Source organism: Desmodus rotundus, chromosome 13, assembly GCF_022682495.2.
Source record: "Desmodus rotundus isolate HL8 chromosome 13, HLdesRot8A.1, whole genome shotgun sequence".
Taxonomy (NCBI): domain Eukaryota; kingdom Metazoa; phylum Chordata; class Mammalia; order Chiroptera; family Phyllostomidae; genus Desmodus; species Desmodus rotundus.
Window position 1 is genome coordinate 53,563,650 of NC_071399.1, and position 21,253 is coordinate 53,584,902.

General features: G+C 36.8%; 1 protein-coding gene across 5 annotated transcripts in view; it reads left to right on the top strand.

The window, feature by feature from the left end:
• The window catches only part of MTRF1 (mitochondrial translation release factor 1), a 55,781-nt gene extending 35,638 nt beyond the window's left edge, over nt 1-20,143 (top strand). For all 5 annotated transcript variants that reach the window (XM_024569308.3, XM_045202120.2, XM_024569307.4 and 2 more), the window contains 3 exons: nt 8,304-8,440; nt 12,851-12,949; nt 19,449-20,143. In XM_024569308.3, the coding sequence (XP_024425076.2) occupies nt 8,304-8,440; nt 12,851-12,949; nt 19,449-19,565 (353 nt within the window). In that variant the 3' untranslated portion in view covers nt 19,566-20,143. The remainder of the gene's footprint in view (nt 1-8,303; nt 8,441-12,850; nt 12,950-19,448) is intronic.
• The last annotated feature ends 1,110 nt before the right edge of the window (nt 20,144-21,253 follow it).

Consider the following 21,253-nt stretch of genomic DNA (forward strand, 5'->3'; position numbering starts at 1 on the left):
TATAGTTGCTTTTTGTTTTTAAATTGTTGTTGTCCTTCTTTGGTTGTGTGAGAAGGCACAGTGTGTCTACCTATACCTGCATCTTGGCTGAAAGTCCCAATTTGAGTTTCTTAATCCCTCTACCTTTACCTCTATTTTTGTCCCTTCCCCTCCCAGCTGATAACCATCCAAATGGTCTCCATATCTGTGATTCTGTTTCTGTTCTGCTGGTTTGCTTAGTTTGTCATTTGGATTCAATTTTTGATAGTTGTGAATTTATTGCCATTTTAGTGTTAATCATTTTGGTCTTTTTTTCCCTTATATAATTCTCTCTAGCATTTGATACAATAATGGCTTGAGGATGATGAATTCCTTTAGTTTTACCTTGTCTAGAAAGCACTTTTTCTGCCGTTCCATTCTAAATGAAAGCTTTACTGGATAGAGTAATCTTGGATGTAGTAGGTCCTTGCTTTTCGTCACTTTGAATATTTCTTGCCAGCCCTTCTGGCCTGCAAAGTTTCTTTTGAGAAACAAGCTGACAGTCTAATGGGAACTCCTTTGTAGGTAACTGTCTCCTTTTCTCTTGCTGCTTTTAAGATTCTCTCTTAATCTTTAACCTTTGGCATTTTAATTATGATGTGTCTTGGTGTGGTCCTCTTTGTCTCCATCTTTTTGGGACTCTCTGTGCTTCCTGGACTTCCTTCACCAAATTAGGGAAGTTTTCTTTCATTATTTTTTTCAAATAAGTTTTCAGTTTTTTGCTCTTCCTCTTCTCATTCTGGCATCCCTGTGATTCAGATGTTGGGATGTTTAAAGATGTCTTAGAGGTTCCCTAAGCCTCTCCTCATTTTTTTGAATTTTTTTCATCCTGCTCCTGATTGAATGCTTTTTACTTCTTTGTGTTCCAAATCTTTGATTTGATCCTTGGCTTCATACACTCCACTGTTGGTTCCCTGTAGATTTTTCATTATTTCACTTAATGCAACCTTCATTTCTGCCTGGGTCTTTTTTATACCATTGAAGTACCCAGTGAGTTCCTGGATCATCCTGATCACCAGTATTTTTAACTCTGCATCTGATAGGTTGCTTATCTCCATTTCATTTAGTTCTCTTTCTGGAGTTTTGTTGTTCTTTCATTTGGGCCATATTTCTTTGTTTCCTCGATTTGGCAGCTTCACTGTGTTTGTTTCTGTGTATTAGGTAGAGCTGCTTTGAATCTGTCTTAGTAGCGTGGCCTATTATAGAAAAGCACACTTATTAAGTTGTATAGGGTGCAGCCTTAGGTAATGGCCGGGTGGGGCAACCCATGTACAGCTCTGTTGTTTTGTGTGGGGGAGGGCTCACTGTGGGGACAATACTGCCGCCTGGCCTCTGGAGTTTTGCCTGGGAGGAAGCTGTCTCCCTGCACTCACACTTCACTTTCTTCCCATATGCCACTGGTGCCCTTCCAGCTCTTGCCCTGGTGCTGAATCCCAGAGCGGGTGGGTCTGTGTGAGTCCTAATTCTGTTGTGTGCCCTTTAAGAGGAGTCTCTTGAGAATTCCCCAGTTTCTTCCACTGCCCCAACCCCCACTGGTTTTTACAGCTAGAATTTATGGGGATTTATCTCCCTGGTGCTGGAACCCTGGCCTGGGTGGTCTGGACTAGGGCTGGGATCCCTTGCTCCCAAGGTGTCCCTCCCATTTTTTATCTACCACATGTGGATGTGGGACTGCTTGTTCCTCTCTCCATGCCAGTCCATGTTTCCAAGCTTTTCTGTACCTCTCTGCATCTTAGTGTATCCACCCCTCCTACCTGTCTGGATGAGTGTGGCTTCTTTAAATCCTTGGTTGTTGGACTTCTACACAGCTCAATTTCCTGACAATTCTGGGTGATATTTGTTTTGTAGTCTAGTTTTATTTTGTACTATAGATGTGCACGGAGGCAAGACTTGTTTACCTACGTCTCCATCTTGACTGGAAGTTCATTTTTCAGATTTTTTAACTTGTTTTAATCTTTTAAATTTCTTTTAAAATTCATTTCTACATTACATGTATATGGTTTTAAAAGTCCAATGGTGAAGTCTTATAACAAAAGCAGTTCCCTGTACTTCTTCTTCCTGCCCCTTTCTTTCTTTCCTTGACCCTAAATTTCTGTTACTCACATACAACCACTTTAAGCTCTTTAAGCTATTTTTTGTGGTAATCATCTCAGTGTTTCTAAATAATAGTCAGATTTAATTAAGTAATTATAAGATTATATGTTGACTAATATAGTAGATGAGGATTTTGGCTCTCTCATAATAAATATCTTCTTTCCCCTTCCTAATATATTTGTATTTTGCAAAATTAATCTTTAATGTTCTTATATAAGGAGCAGGTAAATAGTGTTTACTTCTGAGCCAAGTAATATACTGTGATTTCAATTCCTAAAGTTAATAATTACCTCATTGTTTTTTTATTTGCTTAGTTGTGTTTTTCTTTTTGACCCTAAGTCTTCCTATAACTTTCAACTGTAAACTCAAATTAACCCAGTTTTCTTCAGGGCTAATGCTTTTTTTATACAAAAAAAGATTTTATTTATTTTTAGAGAGAAGGGAAGGGAGGGTGAAAAAGAGGGAGAGAAGCATTGATTGGTTGCCTCCCATATGGACCCCTACCGGGGACCAAACCCACAACCCAGGAGGCCTCTTACATCATGTGCCTGACCAGGAATCAAACCTGCAACCCCTTCATTTTGCAGGATGACACCCAACTGATCCACACTGGTCGGCGCACAAGGCTAATGCTTTTGATGACACCTCTAACAGACCACTCCACTATCCTGCTCCAGTCTGGACAGGTTGCTCTCCTGGGATGCAGAGGTTATTCTGGTCACCAACAGTCAGGGAATTCCCTTAATTTCTATTTTGTCTTGGAGCCTCCTGTTTCTTGGATCCCATCTCATCTTGGTTTACTCCCCCATTTTAGAGAAGCTCGTATTTAAGTAGCTTCCTGAGAAAAGATGCATGAGATGTAAATATTTTGAGACTTTCTACTTCTGAATACTTTTATTCTCACCCTTCATTGATCATGAACACTTGTTGAAAATCATTTTTGCTTGGAACATTTAAAGGTTTTATAATTCATTGTATTTGTTACTTTCAATTTGGAAACTCATGCCCTTTATTTTATTTTTGATTGGATTTATTGGGGTGACATTAGTTGATAAAATTATATAGGTTTCAGATGTACAATTCTATAAGACATTATCTGTATATTGTATTGTGTATTCACCACCCCAAGACAAGTCTCCTTCCATTACCATTTATCCTCCCTATGCCCTCCTCCACTTCCCCTGCAATCACCACACTGTTTTCTGTGTTCATAAGTTGGGTTTTTTTTTACTTAGTCTCTTCACCTTTTTCACCCAGCCACACAACACCCCTCCCCTGTGACAGCTATCAGTCTATTCTCTATCTAGAGATTCATGCCCTTTAATTCTGAAAAATTTCTTCAATAAATTTTTCTCACCATTTTTTGTCCTTCCCAGAATTTTTATTAGTCAGATGTTAGACCTCTTAAATGTATCATTTTATTTTCTTCTTTCCTCTTACATCATGTATCACATTGTTTTAATTTTTTTATAACACTTTTATTCCCTGCATTGTCTCTCTTTCGTAGCACTCCTTTGTTATCTTGTTGATGCATTTTTCTTATTGCCCAAGTGTACAGGGTCTGGCATAAAGAACACCCCCTTTTTATTACAAAACCTTTTATTACAAAATCATAAGCATGTAATTTTGTAACATAACAATATCACACTCAAGCATACCATACCACATTTTAGGTGAAATGTTCAAATTAAAATTGTAAATTATTACACCCATATTATTACCCTAACAACCATATTCAAGCAAGCATTACTTCTGCCAGACTCTGTATTAATTTTAGTTTCCCTAATTTTTTTTTCTGCTTCCGGCAGTGTCTCTATTTCTTCTGAATTTATTTTTCTTGTTTGGTCTTCCTTTCATTTTGGAAATGTCTAGGAATCCTTGGCTGCCTGTACACTTTTAATAGTGAGGTTCTAAAAACTTTGAGTGCATGGGTGCCACTTATCCACTAGTAAGTTTTACTGCAGGGCAGTTAAGTGATTAATCAGCTTTTTTCTTTATTAGGAACCCCCCAAATGCCATTGTTTGTAGATCTTTTCTTTCGGATAGTTTCTCCTGAGAAGGATCATCCAGGGTATAACAGAGTAAGGTCAAGATTTCACTATTCATTAACAAACTTTTACTAGTCTTCTTGTTTTCAGTGCCATGCTTCATATTTGCCCTTCTTTTATCTAGTCTCAAGTCTGGAACATTCCTTATTTAATTCTCTAAAGACTATACTTCCTGCCTCCTACAGATTGAGAAAGTAGACTTGAATTTCTACTTCAAGACTGTTTTTAGTCCCCAAATCCTTAACTCCAACTTCTGAACTAACTAATGTCTCAATTCCTAAACCTTTCTGACACTCAGCAGGGCAAATAGGCTTGTTTCTGATCATCTCCCTCAACGGGGACCTAAGTTTCACTTACCTCCCCTCTGCTAAGCCATTTACATTTGCTTTTTCTCTGTATATATTATGTTTGGAGAAGCAACTGATCAGTGTTTTCTCTCTCTTTCCTTCCCTTCCCCTCTCCCTAAAAATAAATAAATACAATTAAAAGAAAAGACAAATATGCAAGTTATTGGATATTTGTGTTTTATTTTGTGAGATACTGTTCTATATTATAAGCAGTCTGGAATAGTAATAATTAGCTTAAGATTAATTAAAATGAGGAAAAGTAGGGTAAAAGGTGATAAAAATTCTGATGAAATGAGCCAGAATACTTTAAAACATATTAAAGGGTTGTAAAACCCCCCTGTGGAGCCATAAATTACTTAATTTACAAAAAGTGACTGTTGTTTGTGTTGCCAAACTTACCGTGGGCCAAATTATTTTTTAGCCACTTAAATCTGGTTCTTTGATGTAAAACAGGCCTCAAGGCTTACCCTCAAACCTTTCCTAGGCAAGGCATATCAAGGCCTATTAACTCTTATGAATCCATAGTTATGAGCAAGTGATTTATGAATCATTGTCTTCCTACTTTGAAGTTTGACATGATTTCAGCACCTACTACAAGGAAAACTCAGCCTTTCTGCTATTTCTTCCATCCCAAGACCCTTAGAGTGGAAAGTATGTTCTCGATAGAATTGAAAATGAGAACTGCAGGTCATTCTCCCATTTTCTCCATGTACATGGACTCTGAAGAATCACATTTTTTCTAACTTACTACTTCTATATAACTCCATTTTTATTTAACCTTTGATTTTATATAACATGTCATCTAAGAACTCATCAGTTGAAAAACAAATGACTATTTTATTCCTAAGAAGAAATACAAAAAATACTGTTAATTGAACTATGCCAATGATTGTAAGATGCAATTCAATTTCAAAGAGATTAAAAAATGTATACAGTATTTTTCTCACTTATAATTCTTTTATAAGTGAACATCTTTTAAATAATATATGTAGTTACTCAGCAACTATATATAAATACCACTTGGTGTTATTACTCCCTACAATTTTGGAATCTCCTGTAGAGTAAGTACTGAAACAACACTGAGAAAACTTATTTTTTCCAAAAGCCCTTTTATAGTTTTTTAACCACCCCAAAACCTTATCCTAACAGGTCTTCTATTATTTAGCACACCTTTTCACCCCCCAAATCCTCTATTCTTGAGGGAGTACTTATGATTAAATACTCCCATATAGGAAGATATTGAAAAGATAGGATCACAAGATTCTCTTAGGAATTACTGAGCTGCTAAGTAAGAGTGGTATGCTATATAAGTTCTAGCCTGAGGTACTGAGCTATAGGAATAGTGCAGGAGTCTAAGCAAAAATCAGTACAAGTCCGCTGACAAGGAGATGAATTTCAAAGCAATCTTATGACTGTCTATCTATCTTGAAATGGAAATTTTCATACTCTTTTAGGTGGTAAAAAAAGGATACCAGATTTAAGACAGTTCCAGGCAAATGCCTGGAAGATAGAAGCCAGTTGGTACTCCAGCCCAAACATGTGGCTGCAGTAAAGCAGTCAAGAAATAAGTTGAACCCTGGCAGGATGGCTCGGTTAGTTGGAGCGCTGTCCCGTACACCAAAAGGTTGTGGGCTCAATTCTCAGTCAGGGCACATACCTAGGTTGTTGATTCTGATTCCTGGGTGGGTGGGGTGTGTACAGGAGGCAACTGATCAATGTTTCTTTCTCACCTAGATGTTTCTTTCTCTTTTTCTCCCTCCCTCCCTCCCTCCCTCTTTCTCTAAAATCAATGAAGATATCCTCTGAGGATTTTAAAAAACAAAGAAATAAATTTGAACTAAAAGAGGTAAAACCTGGGTGTCCTCCTTAAAGTGTTAGTTGGTGTAGATTGTAGCTTATTTAGGCAGGGTGAAAACATAGTGTCACCAACACTAGTGAATCAGGGACCCAGAATCAAGGTCCTTCCACCCAGTGTCTCTCAGGCCAATAAAACAATACAGAGTTCAGTAAAGCAGAACAGAAACTTTATTCTTTGATCAGGGAATGGAGGAGGGTGAGCTTGCACTCAAAAAGCACCTTCTCACCCTAGTGAAATAATTGGGTAATTTTAAAGGATCAGGGAAAGACTAAGAAACATATCAAGAACCTAGAGAATCAAATTTCTTCAAAGGGAGCATATGTGCAGTTATCCCCTTCCTTCTGCACACCACCCAGAATGTGCCTAGCAGAGCTTTCCTCCCACCTCCATGGTGACTTTAATATGTCAGTTACTCATAGATCATCTAAAATTCACTTATCTTTCGTCATGGTGGTATTTTCCAATTTAAATCAATTTCTTAGTTGTGCTTCTTGAGTTTCTTATCTGGTTCCTACCTATAATATTAGCTCACTGTAATAAACCCCTGACTTTATAGTCAATATTTGACAGAGGAGGCAGAAACACACAATGGACTAGAGATAGTTTATTCAATGGTGCTGGGAAGACTGGACAGATTCATGCAAAAAAAAAATGAAATTAGACCACCACCTTATGCTACACATAAGAATAAATTCAAAATGGATCAAAGACTTAACTGTTAGACTCAAAACCATAAAAGTCCTAGAAGAAAACATAGGCAGTAAAATCTCAGACATTGCTTATAGCAATATTTTTTCTGATATATCTCCTCAGGCAAGGGAAACAAAAGGAATTACATAAAGCTAAAAAGTTTTGCACAGCAAAGGAAACCATCAACAAAATGAAAAGACAACCCACTGAATGGGAGAACATATTCTCCAATGATACATCTGATAAGGAGTTAATATCCAAAATTTATAAAGAACTCATAAAACTCAACACCAAAAAAACAAACAGTCCACCCTTCTTTGATTTCAGCCTGCTTTTGTCAGGGACTATGTTAGAGAATTAAGAGAAAGCAAGAAGACAAGAAAGTCATTAGCAGTTTCAGGATTAACGATGTGGTGGCACAATCCCTTGGCAGTAGTTTGGAGAGTAGAATTTTATAGACATTTTTAAATCTCTTGCAAAATAGTTACTGACCTATCAGTGCAGTGGGCCCTCTGATGTACCTGGGAGCAGGATTGGACACAGACCTTCCAAGTGGTAGCTGCAAAGTTCAAAACAGCAGCCTAAAGTTTCAAGGTGTCATTATATTTGGGCTAGTTACTGGGCTCCACAGTGGGGTGAATTCGCCCAAATTCTGAAGTTGGCTACCCGAAACATGTGATTAGATGTGTTGATTAGCTGGATTTAGAACCAAGACAACTGAAATACATTCACTCTAAACTCTTCCTCTGAAAGAGTTTGAGCAGTTTCTTTTCATTGGTTTCTATATATATATAAAGTCATTTTTAAAACATAGCTCTCTGTGTATGTGTGATTTAAAGTGGAAAAGCTGACTACTCAAGTAGGACAGAGAATGGAGTACTACATAGCGGGTGACAGTATTTTGCTCTTTTTGAGCTACAAAAGTATCTGGATGAGGTGGGCTGGAGAGGCAGAGTTCTGAGAATGAAAGTATGTGTAACCACCATCAGATGCTACTGCTCTGTCTTCTCATGTCAGAATCTAAATAGCTGTCTACCGCTGTTACCATCAAAACCCAGGTGTAGTTTCTGAAGTATGCTAAATCCCAAATGTATTTAATCCTTTATCTTTTCCTGATTAACCTTTCCCCCTTTAAAATATTCTCCCTTTAAAAATGTCTTTTTTCTTCCAGTATAACTGACACCTCACTTCTACCTTAATTTGGCTTGTGGAGGCTACAGTTTACCTCTGATCTCTGTTATTTTTTAGGGCTTGTAGTAGAATGCCAACAAGAGCGGTCACAGATAAAAAATAAAGAAATAGCTCTGCGTGTGTTGAGAGCTAGACTCTACCAGCAGATTATTGAAAAAGAGAAGTTGCAACAACAAAGTGCTAGAAAACTGCAGGTAAGATTTATTTGGTATAAAATTTAACCTCTGTACCAAAAGTCGTGTTATGTAGAAAATGTAGTATTTGTTTTTGTTTGAATGAATGTATAGTAGAGCATAGGGAAACATGCTTATTTGTAAATGAGCAATATTTTAAATGCATTTGGACAGACAGATTATGACTAAAATTGGATATGCCAGCTTGTGAATGAGTAGATGGCATATGCATAAACTAAAAATTATTTCCCAGTTGTTTCTCTCCAGTGTTTATATCATAACTGTCTTAAGAGGAAATTACTTTAAAAGATGAAATAACTCTCTGGAAATTAAGAGATTTTTTAAAATCTAAAAACCTATGCTTTATAACTCTGTGAGATCAAAAATAAATGACATTGCAAAACACTGGTAACAGTAATTGCTATTGATGGAGTCTAGGGCAAGGTGTAGAAGATTTATTTTTCATTATATACCATTTTGTACTTTTTGAATTTTGTACTGTATATAAGAACAGTATTATTTATTCAAATATATACATAGGTTGTAAGCACAATGAATAGATGTCATTATTTTAGGTAAACAAAGTGATTTATGATTTTAAATCCTAAAAAACATAGTTTGTATTTGAGACACATTAGAAGCGAAAGTGAAACCTAGAAATAACTGTGCTTTTGTGTTATTTGCAGATTGGTATGCAGCAGTAAATTTGGAACATTTTGTGGCTTTATAGGATAAACAGTTCCATAACACTAAAGATTCTTTTTGTTTAGATGTCCTAGTCTTTTTATACTTTTTTCCTTCTGGTTTCCCTTACCCACATTCTAATCTGCAAGTAGTTAAAAGCAACAGGATAAATAATATGATCCTCTTCTATTAGTGGTAATCCCAGATTGTGGCACAGCATAGTGTATACATTTACAGATAAGAAAGCTCATTTACGAACCATACTTCTTGGCAAATGAGCAGTAATATAAACATTGTGAAATCTGCCTCATTTGATTTAATAAAAGACATTGGATTTACTTGCCATTTGCTGTTTGGGCACTAGAAGTTTCACATTAATTTTTTTAAGATGTTATTTATTTCTTTTTAGAGAGAAGGGAAGAGAGGGAGACATCAGTGTGAGAGAGAAACAACAATCTGTTGCCTCTCATCAGGTGCCCTGTCTGGGCGTCGAACCCACAACCCAGGCGTGTGCCCTGACTGAGAATGGAATCAGTTGCTTTGTGGGCCAACACCCAACCAACTGAGCCACACCAGCCAGGGCTCACGTATTAATTTTTTAAAATATATTTATTGATTATGCTATTACAGTTGTCCCATTTCCCCCCTTCACTCCACTCCATCCTGCCCACTCCCTCCCTCCCACATTCCCCCCCCCATAGTTCATGTCTATGGGTCATACATATAAGTTCTTTGGCTTCTACATTTCCTACACTATTCTTACCCTCCCCCTGTCTATTTTCTACCTACAGTTTATGCTACTTATTCTCTGTACTTTTCCCCCCCTCTCCCCCTCCCACTCCCCTGTTGATAACCCTCCATGTGATCTCCATTTCTGTGGTTCTGTTTCTGTTCTAGTTGTTGGCTTAGTTTGCTTTTGTTTTGGTTTTAGGTGTGGTTGTTAATAACTGTGAGTTTGCTGTCATTTTTACTGGTCATATTTTTTATCTTCTTTTTCTTAGATAAATCCCTTTAACATTTCATATAATAAGGGCTTGGTGATGATGAATTCCTTTAACTTGACCTTATCTGAGAAGCACTTTATCTGCCCTTCCATTCTAAATGGTAGATTTGCTGGATAGAGCAATCTTGGATGTAGGTCCTTGCCTTTCATGACTTGGAATACTTCTTTCCAGCCCCTTCTTGCCTGTAAGGCTTCTTTTGAGAAATCAGCTGACAGTCTTATGAGAACTCCTTTGTAGGTAACTGTGTCCTTTTCTCTTGCTACTTCTAAGATTCTCTCCTTCTGTTTCATCTTGGGTAATGTAATTATGATGTGCCTTGGTGTATTCCTCCTTGGATCCCTGGGTTGTGTGGTCTGTTTTGATCCCCCGCCATTCCTCCCGGTTTATCTATGCAGGAATGTGGGGCTGCAGGGTCTGCTAGCTGCTGCACGGCCTGCGCCGTTCCACAATCCATCACCTCACTGGTTCTGCCAGCCACCGCCTTGCCGGGAGTCCTCTCCGCCAGGCTGCCTGTCTCTGCCCCTCCTACTGGTCTGGATGAATGTTTCTTCTTTATCTCCTTGGTTGTTGGACTTCCATACAGTTCGATTTTCTGTCAGTTCTGGTTGTTTTTTGTTTTTAACATATTGTCCTTCTTTTGGTTGTGCACAGTGTGTCTACCTACGCCTCCATCTTGGCCAGAAGCTACACATATTAATTTTTTAAATAAGTATTTAAGATTGGCCTTACAAGAATTGTATGTGTATATCATCTTTAGTTGTCTGGTTTGAAAGGCTAGAATAGACCTCCATGCTTCCCAATTAACTTGTCCATCTGTTTGAAATTTCATAGTAGGTATTTCTAATGCTTAGAAATTTTTCTTCAGCTAATATATGTAGTAGCTTTTATATGGAAGGCATTATGCCAGGTTTTTAAACCTGGCTCCACTTATTACCTAAAGAGCTCTATAGATGTCTAGGCCCCACCCTAAGAGATTCTGATGTAATTGCTCTAGGTTGGGCCCTGGACATTGATACCGTGCTTTGGGATAGTAGTATCCAAACCTGCTGGTTCCAGAATGGATAGCCTAAGGAACATTTTTAAAATGCACAATCCCTGCCCTGGCTGGTGTGGGTCAGTTGGTTGGAGTGTTGTCCCTTACACTGAAAGGTCACGGGTTTGATTCCCTGTCAGGGCAGACGCCTGGGTTGCAAGTTCAATCCTTGGTCAGGGAGCCTGTGAGAGGAAACCAATTGATGTTTCTCTCTTACATTGGTGTTTCTCTCTCTCTTTCTCCTGCGCGTCCTCTTTCTGAAAAAGGCAATGAAAAACGTGTACTCAGGTGCAGATTTAAAAAAATTTTTATATACATAAATAAATATGTTTAATAATTCAATATATTGATTCAATTCAATAATTGAATTCCTAATTCAATATATCTGAGCTTGGGCTATGGAATCTTTAATTTATAAGACTCTCCTGATGATTAGCCATATTTAGGAGTTTAGTTTCATATTATTTGCTTTAGAAAATAAGCTGTAGAAATGTCTCTTTTTTATCTTAAAAGGTGAAAGGGAGTAAGAGGGTGTTGTGTGTATCATATGTTGAGGTAAGAAGAATAAGAAGAATATAAATAACCATAGCATAAGGCAGACTTTGGTGTGCCATGAAGATTCCAAGGTGTGGAGTTTCAAAGGAGGCAAATAACATATTTCAATTATTGGGACCAGGAGTGGCAAAGATGGTGGGAGAGTGTTAGGGAAGGGCATCCCTTGAGATGATTTAGCAAAGTTCACAGACACACATAATAATGATATGGTGTAATAAATAGCATTGTAAAGGTACACATCATTTTCAGAGATCACATTGGGAAATTTGGCCACATTATAAAGTGCCTTGAAGTCTGAGTTGAGTTGTGTCTGCTTAGTAGATAAAGAACCAAAGAAGATAATTGATCAGAAAACTGTGCTTGGGGAAGACTAAGCAGGGCAACACAATGTAAGCAGAGAAATAGAAGATTAACCAGGAGATTTTATAGGAAGTAAAGAGCCCTTGAATGATATATAGTAGAAATGGAAAGGGCAAGATATAAAAATAGCCCTGGCTGGTATGGCTCAGTGGATTGAGCGCCGGCCTGTGAACCAAAGGGTGGCCAGTGGGATTGCCAGTCAGGGTACATGCCTGGGTTGTGGGCCAGGTCCCCAGTAGGGGGCACTCAAAAGACAACCACACATTGATGTTTCTTTCCCTCTGTCCCTCCCTTCTCCTCTGTATAAATAAATAAAATCTTTTTAAAAAATACTTTAAAAAAAAGATGTAATAAGAGATCCTTGAAACCATTGAAGTGGGCAGGTAGAGAATGGGATTAGTTTAAGGTGGTTTTCAGTGTCTGTATCAAAGCCTAGCAGATAGTAAGGTCTCATGAAATGTTTGCTAAATTGCAGGATGTCAGAGTTTACCACCTGGATCAAAGGGAACATTGTGGTGTCATTTATAGAAACTAAGAGGAAGAACTGATTAGAGTAGAAAGATAATTGGTTTTATATAATTGGAGTTTGAAGTACTGAAGAGACATAAATTCTTGTTCTATAACTAAGCTTTAAACCTGTACTAAGTTCTGTCCATTCTTGCTCTTTGCCACTTTGTATATATAACTTCAGAAAATATTTAAACTGTTAAAATACAAAAGTAATTTATAAGTACTTTTTTTCATTGTAAAAAGGTAATTATAAAGTTAAAATATGAATTGCTTTTCATTATTCAGGTGGGAACAAGAGCCCAGTCAGAGAGAATTCGGACATATAATTTCACCCAGGATAGAGTCACTGACCACAGGATAGCATATGAAGTTCGTGATATTAAGGTAATGTCACTGAGTATGCTTTCTGTAACTTTCGACTTTTGAAGAAAGTATAGTCAAGTTCTAGAGCAATGTCTAAAAACTCAGCAATAATTTAAAGTCATTAAAAGCCAGTTAGTGCCATAAAATTTGCAAACATTTTTATTAGTTTGCTCGTAAGAAACATAGTCTTTATGTCAGTTTGGAAAAGCTATCTTGTAAGTTGTAATTTCTTTGTTGTGCAGTGACAATTAACATATTTTAAATATAGCCATGTGCCACTTAACAGGGATATATTCTGACAAATGCATCATTATGCAATTTCATCATTGTGAAAACATCATAGAGAGCACTAACACAAACCTAGACGATACAGCCTGCTACACGCCTAGTTATATGGTGTAGCCCATTGCTCCTGGGCTATAAGCCTGTGCAGCATGTTACTGTTCAAAACAACATGAGAGTAAATCAAACACAAAGGAAAATGCTGCAATCAAGAGACACCGTAAACACCAGATGCATGCCACTGCTGCCAGAGTGACGGGGCGTATGTTTTAACAACAAACATTTTTTTAATAAGTAGAAAGAGTACATTCTAAAATAATAAAAAATATAATAAATACATAAAACAGTAAAGTAGTTTATTATTGTTATTGAGCTTTACGTACTGCACAAAATTGTATGTGCTACTTTTATAAGATGGGCAGTGCAGTAGCTTCATTGGTTTGTTTAAAGGAGCATCACCACAAATGTAATTCTTTTATTCTTTTTCCTTTTTATTGAATTTATTGGGGTCACTGGTTAACAAAATTATACAGCTTTTAGGTGTGTAATTCTACAGCACATCATCTGTACACTGTATTGTGTGTTCACCACCCCAAGTCGAGTTTCATCACCATTCATCCCCACTGTACTCTCCTCTACCTCCCCACTCCCCTCTCCCTCTGGCACTCACCATCACACTGTTGACTATGTCCATGAGTTTTTTCTATTTTCTTCTTTTTTGCTCAATCCCTGCACCTCCCCTAGCACCCCACCCCACACAGCTGTCAGCCTACTCTCTCTGAGTCTGTCTCTGTTTCTTGTTAATTTTGTTCCCACATATGAGTGAAATCATATGGTACTCGTCTTTCTATCACTGGCTTATTAAACATATGAGTAATTCACTGTGCTCTGACCTTACAAGGACTACAGTGTTACAGTGTCATATGATGAGGAATTTTCAGCTACGTTATCATCTTATTGGACCACTGTTGAATATGTGATCCTCTGTTGACTAAAAAGATGCCATGCAGCACTTGACTGTATACATATATATGTGTGTATCAGTTTTCTATTGCTGCATAACAAACTACCACAAACTTAGTGGCTTATATTAATACCTATTTACTATCTTATTGTTACTGTAGTTCAGAAATCTAGGCATGACACAGCTGAGTTCACTGCTCCATATCTGACAAGGCTGAAATCAAGGTGTTGGCCAGGCTGCATGCCTTTCTAGAGCTTCAAGCCCTCTTGGAAACTCATGTGGTTGTTTGCAGAATTCCATTTCCTTGAGCTGTAGGACAGACACCCCCATTTTCCTCCTGGCCATCAGCTGGGCAGTGCTGCTCTCAGCTCTTAAAGACTCACGCAGTTGCTTGCAACATGGCCTCCTCCATATGCCCACTCCCATTTGAATCTCTTGCAGAAATGGCCCAGGACTTTTTAAGGGCTCATATGTTTAGGTTATCCCACCTAGATAATACTCCTTTTTAACTTAAAGTCAGCTTAATCACTGGAGTGATATTCTGCCATATTCACAATTTCTGCTTGCCCTTAAGGGAGGAAGTTATGCAAGGTGTGTGCACTAGGGGGCATCTTATATTTCTGGGTACCACAATGTGTATTCATTAGATTGAGATGTTAACAGTTGTGCATATGGGAAAAAGACCATGTCATTTTGGTTTGAACGTTAACTAAATCCCATCTACCTAGGACCACTGACATTCATACATTAATGATGAAGTACAGAAAAATTTCCCTTTTGCTTCCACCGATGGGGAAGTGAACTAGTTCCCATATAGGACTATGTGGAAAAAGCAGGGGACAGGTTTTTACCCTTTTCCTGGGTGCCATGTGATACCTATGGCTTCTTTCACTTGATTCTGTCTCATTTTGTACTCAAAGTCCTAATTTTACGAAGGAAATGTCCACATTTTTAATATTTAGAAATTTCTATATGTCTTACATCATTTCCTCTGTTTTCTCAGCAATTTAAGGCTGTCTTGCATAGGAACATAATTGCCTTGTTGAAAAGGAGAAAATATTTGCTAACTTCCCTTTCCTCAGGAAACACACAGTAAAAACCAAACACATTTGGCCATATTGTTCTAATTACACCATGATCTTTCAGTTATTTTTCTAGTAGTGGGGGTGATTTTCTATGAGACAGTGGTATTTTAAAAGAGCAAATAGGTGCTCTGTATAATATATTCAGTTATAAAACAAAAGCAGGTTAACTAGCTTTTATAGTTATAAAATATCTGACTTTGGCCTAAATAGTAATGTGTTACTACTAACCAAATAAGCATGTCAGACTCAGAAACGATAAGGAAAATCATATTGGTATGCTCTAATAATCACTAACCAACTTACTGGAAAAAAAAGAAAACGTTCCATTTTAGTGAAAGGAACAAGTTTGAAAGTGGCATTAAAAATGTTGTAGTGTCCTGACTGGTGAGGCTTGGTTGAGCATTGCCCTGCAAAGCAAAAGGTCGCTGGTTCAATTTCTGATCAAGGCACATGCCTGGGCTGCAGGCCTGGTCCCCAGTTGGGGCATGTGGGAGAGGCAACTGCTCAATGTTTCTCTCTCTCTCTTTCTCCATCCCTTCCCCCCTCTCTAAAAATAAATAGTAAATAAAATCTTTTTTTTAAATGTAGTAAAACATTAAAATCTGCATGCAGGGCAGTTAAAACTCTAGTTTAGGACTTAAATAATAGTTAAGTAACCAAATAGTTGTAGAAAAGGCAAGAAAGCCCTGGCTACTGTGGCTCAGTGGATTGAGCACAGGACTGGGAACCGAAAGGCCACCGGTTCAATTCTCAGCCAGGGCACGTGCCTGGGTTGCAGGCCAGGTCCCCAGTTGGGGGTGTGAGAGAGGTGACTGATTGATGTCTCTCTCTCACATTGATGTTTCTCTTCCTCTTTCTCCCTCCATTCCCCTCTTTCTAAAAATGTAAATAAATAAAATCTTTAAAATTTAAACATTTCCTTTAGAAAAAGGCAAAAAGAAGTTGCTTTAACCCCAGGGCAACTTCTGTAAGAATGGAAGGAGGAAAGAGGAAGTAAACTGGATATCTGAGGGGCTCTGCATCTCTCATTATTCTAGACCCTGACCTTCTCCCTACTTCTCCCACAGTTCTTGATGGAATTGCTCTATTCTTACATGAGCATGCTTCTGACCCAGGGCAATATTTGATTTGTTTGGGAAGATTTCCAAACAAGCCCTAGCCAATGAGTTCCTTCCTGGGATTTTTAAACTGAAAACACAGAGGATCATCCTTTTCCTTGATGGCTAAAGCTGAAATACATAAAGTTTACAAGAGGTTAGAAGCTACCTTTCCAGCCATGGGGAGAAAGCAATCTGCAGCAAGAGAAGAATGAAGCTGATATATTGAAAGGAGCAAAACTGAATGAAAAATATCCTGATGATATGAATCCCCATATTCACTTATTCCTGAGACCCAGCTTCATTGCCAAGGTGATGGCAGCAGCCCTGTAAATTCTTATCCTCGGGGTCTGTAAGGTCACCCTGTATTCTTATGAATTCTCTTGTGGGTATTGTTATTTTTATTTATCTAGGTAATAAGCACAGACTACCATGTAATATATAGTTTTGGATTTTTGTTTTCTCAAAGTCCTTGTGCAGATTTGTTAGCATCAGCCTATCTCCTGCCTTTTATTCCATTTATACTGGAAATTACCCCTTACTCTGGGCATTGAATGTACAGTTGACCTTTCACAGTGCAGGGGTTGGAGGGCTGACTCCCCCAAAACTACTAATAGCCTACTGTTGATCAGAAGCTTTACTGATAACATATAATGCATTAATTAAGTAACATATAATTAAATATATTAACTCATAATACATCACATGTATTGTACACCATGTTCTTATAATAATGTAAGCTAGAGAAAAGTGCTATTAAGAAAATAAGGTTCATCTGTGAGGTTCTTTTTTCAAATTGTAGCAAATGTCAAAAAAAATTGCCAATATATTTATTGAAAAAAAAATCTGTGTGTTAGTGGACCCATGCAGTTTAAACACATGTAGTTCAAGAGTCAACTGTACTTTGTTTCCAGTTTGAAAAACTGGAAAAAGAATGAGTATGTACTTTCTTCATACTTGTTCTTCTTTTCTCTATTGGAGAAATACTATTCGCTTTTTAAGATCTAATTCAAATTTTTTCTTTCCTGAACTCTTTCCTGATGCCACCTTCCTTTCAAAATTGATGGCTCCCTTAAAACCCTTTCTTCTTTATTTTTAAATTTCTTGCGTTGTATTATGATGCTAGTGTTGCCTAACTCCCCCACTAAATTATGAGCTCTTAAAAAGTAGGATCTATAACTCCTTCATTTTTTATCTTTTGTACTGTGGATGTCATTATTAATAAGAGATAATCCTTGTTGCATAATTTCTAAATGACAATGTCACCTTGGCAATACTATAATAATATGAGCTTCAGGAACACTAATTTTATAGGAAATTTTCATATTATGCTCAAAGTGATATAAATCTTAATTTAAATTTCATTTTAGTGGTTTTACTTTCTGTTTTAAGTTTAAGTGAAACTTTAAGTTTTACTATATGCTGGTGTTTTGTGGAATACAAAGATAGTAAGGCATATCTTTCCCCCTGTAGTTTAACTTGAGAGGTAACTTAAGTGTGTATGCTTAACCTAAAATTCAACTTTAAGACCTTTCAAGAAAGACTATAAGATTAGTTCATGCCAACATCAAACTTTCTATGTTGTATATTCCAGATGCTGATGTTAAAGTATTTCCATTAAGCCGATGTCTAGATTTTGCTTGATGTTTGCATTTCTAAAATATGAGAATTTTCTAATTTACTAATCCCAACAACTTTATTACACCAAACTTCTATAACACAGGAAAGGTACTTGAAGTCGTCATTTTAGTCATTTCTCACGAAGGAACTTTATGGAGGACTATAGGGAAGTCTAACTGGAACAGTTTTCATTCAGTGGAATTATTTGGAAAGTAACAGAAGAGAAAAAATTATCAGAAGTTTTTATTTTGAATTTTTGAAGCACATGTTTAAAGACAAGTTCAATGTGCACCCTATACCTAGATGCAACAGTTAACATTTTGCTATTTGCCTTCTCTCTCCTCCTCCACCTGCTCTTTCTCTCCATATATACACCTGTGTTGCTATTGAATCATTTGAAAGCAGGTTGTAGACCTCAAGATCCTTGTCCCCTAAATATTCCAGGATAAATATTTTTTTTTGTTATACAGGACTTTTAGATTTTAAAAGTACTGTATTTCCAATTTAAGAAAAAAACAATTATTATAAACCATTTATGGATTAAGTAATTTAAATTTGGGGGGTTGGCATGAGAAGTGTGATCTGGAATGTTCTGGGGAAGCTTTAGCTGAGCCAGGTCCAGAGGATTTGGCAAGGCAGAGAATGGCAAGGAGCGGTCTGCCCATTCGCCTGACATTTCAGTGTTTTTTCCCTTGTGAAATAATGTGATATTAATGAAAAGGGTGGAATTTTCAGGACAAGAATAAAAGGCCTTATTTTTTTTTTAGGGTACAAGAGGAGAAAGGATTCAGCAAACATAGCCTCCCAAAGATAGTTTGAGAACTTAGAACTGTGTCATCAGAAAAATCAAGCAGTGAGGAATTTTAAAGAGAGGGAGGTGATAGATTGCAAAAGTTGATTCAGATCTCTGTTTTGTTGTCTTCAGGGTTATTGGAAAAATCCAAATCCTACAAGATTGATTTTTATACATAATGCTAATTTAAACAATTTGATAGGATATAGTTCCATTTACTCTTTTGGATTTACTTTACATAAAAAGCCATAATAACCAGAATTATGTGGTATAGGACAAGTTCACTTGCTCTCTTTATATGCCTTTTTTTAAGCCATCTATAAATTAATTTAAACACATTTTTTTCATCTGTTACTTAGGAACTTTATAACATCGTAAAATTTAGTGATACAAGATTTATAAACTTCTTTGTAAATTCCTATTAAAAGACAAAGTATTATTAATTATGTTACATTTAGTGCTTAAACTTCTGCTTTTCAGTAAAAATAAAAGTTGTGAATGATTTGTGTCAATAACAATGGTCATCCTCCCAAGTTAGCAGTTGTGTTCATTATACTGTAGATTACTAATCCTTTGTTGCCATTAAGGACTGTAAAGAAATGATACAAATATGCATCTAATTCTTTGCTTCATTTCTCCTTTATTTACTAATCAGATTTTCATAACTTTATTTTACCAGAAGTTTTTATGTGGGGAGAAGTACCTGGATCAGCTAATTGAGAGACTGCTTCAATCAGCCGACGAAGAAGCCATTATTGAAGTTTTGGATAAAAACCTTAAATCGACAAAATGCTGATTTATTATTACATAAATGAAATGGACCTATGTCAAGAAGCTGACTGATGCATGGAAATCTTTGAGAATGTTCATAAAGAACAGCTAAAAATACAGAATACTCACAAATGTATTTTTTAACGAATCAAGTCATATTTCTTGACCTAAGAGTTTATTTTAGGTTTTTGTAAAGTAAAATCCAACTCTTCAAGTAGAAAACAAACATGCATAATTGAAAAGAGAAATAAAGTCTTCAGAATTAGGTGATTTGGGACAGGTCACTTGTTCTCTTTATAGGCCTTTTTCTTTAAACCATCTACAAATTTAAACACATTTTTAATCTGTTACTTTAGGACTTTATAACATGGGAAAATTTAGTGATGAAAGAACTATGAACTTCTTTGTAAACCCCTACTTAAAGACAAAGTGTTGTTAATCCTGTTACAACTAGGGCTTAGCCTGCTACTTTTCAGTAAAAAAATAAAGTTGTGAAGAATGTGAGTCAATAACCATGAGTATCTCTAGGATACAGATCATAAAGCTCTTTGAGAGCTGAATGAATTCTATGCTGTACAAACTACAATACAAAATCAAAGTAGACTCTCTGCTTGGCTTCTGTTTCTTATTGTGTTGGCTTAACTTAATGATTATCAACAGATGTGTAAATTGAGTAACTTACTGCCATCAGTTTTGTGCACTGATATATAAAACCTAGTCCTTACCTCACAGAGATTGCAGTTGAGTGAGGAAGCCAAGACCCCCCTCTAATTGATTAGGTCAATTAGAGTTGATATAATCATCAACTCTAATACAAAGTGGCATGTGTACAGTAGTCCCTGTTGTCCAAGGAGAAGTATATTCCAAGGCCCCCAGTGAATGCCTGAAACCATAGATAGTACCAAATACCTAAATACCAGGTCCTTTAATAATGTCATTTTGGTATAATGTTGGCGGAGAAAAATTGATTCCTGGTCAAGAACACTGTGGAGTTTGTACATTCTCCCCCATTGACTATGCAGGTTTTCTCTGGGTACTCTGATTTCCTCACACATCCCAAAGATGGGCATGTGAGATGAATTGGCATGTAAATTGTCCTAGTCTGAGTGGGTGTGAGTGTGCCCTGCAATGAAAAGGTTGCCTGCACAGGGAGGATGCCCGCCTTTCACCCTGTGCTACTGGGATAGGCTCTGGCCTCCTGTGACCCTGAACTGCAATAAGCAGGCTGGAAAGTAGTGATCACACTTGCTTTTATTAATCTTTCTTAAATTTGTACATAGTTTGTATTTATTTCAGTGTTTAATATTAGAAGTATTTTGGGTTTTTATTGAGAAGTTTGGTGATGTGTTTGTGCCCAGAAATATGCTATAGAAATGTAACTCCTGTTAATATCAATTAGCCTATGATAAAATGGTTTTGTGATAAGTTGTTTCAATTTGAAGTTTTCAAGAACCTATTGATGTTAAGTGAGGACTTACTGTATATACTATATTTTTTCTATACTTACATAGCTATGATAAAGTTTAATTTACAAATTAGGCACAGTAAGACATTAATAATAACAATAATAAAATAGGATAATTATAACAGTATATGATAATAGTTATATGAATGTGGTCTCTCAAAAGATCTTATGGTACTGAACTCACCATTCTTGTGTGAAATCATACAATGCCTGCATGATGAGATGAAGTGAGGTGAATAACAGCATTA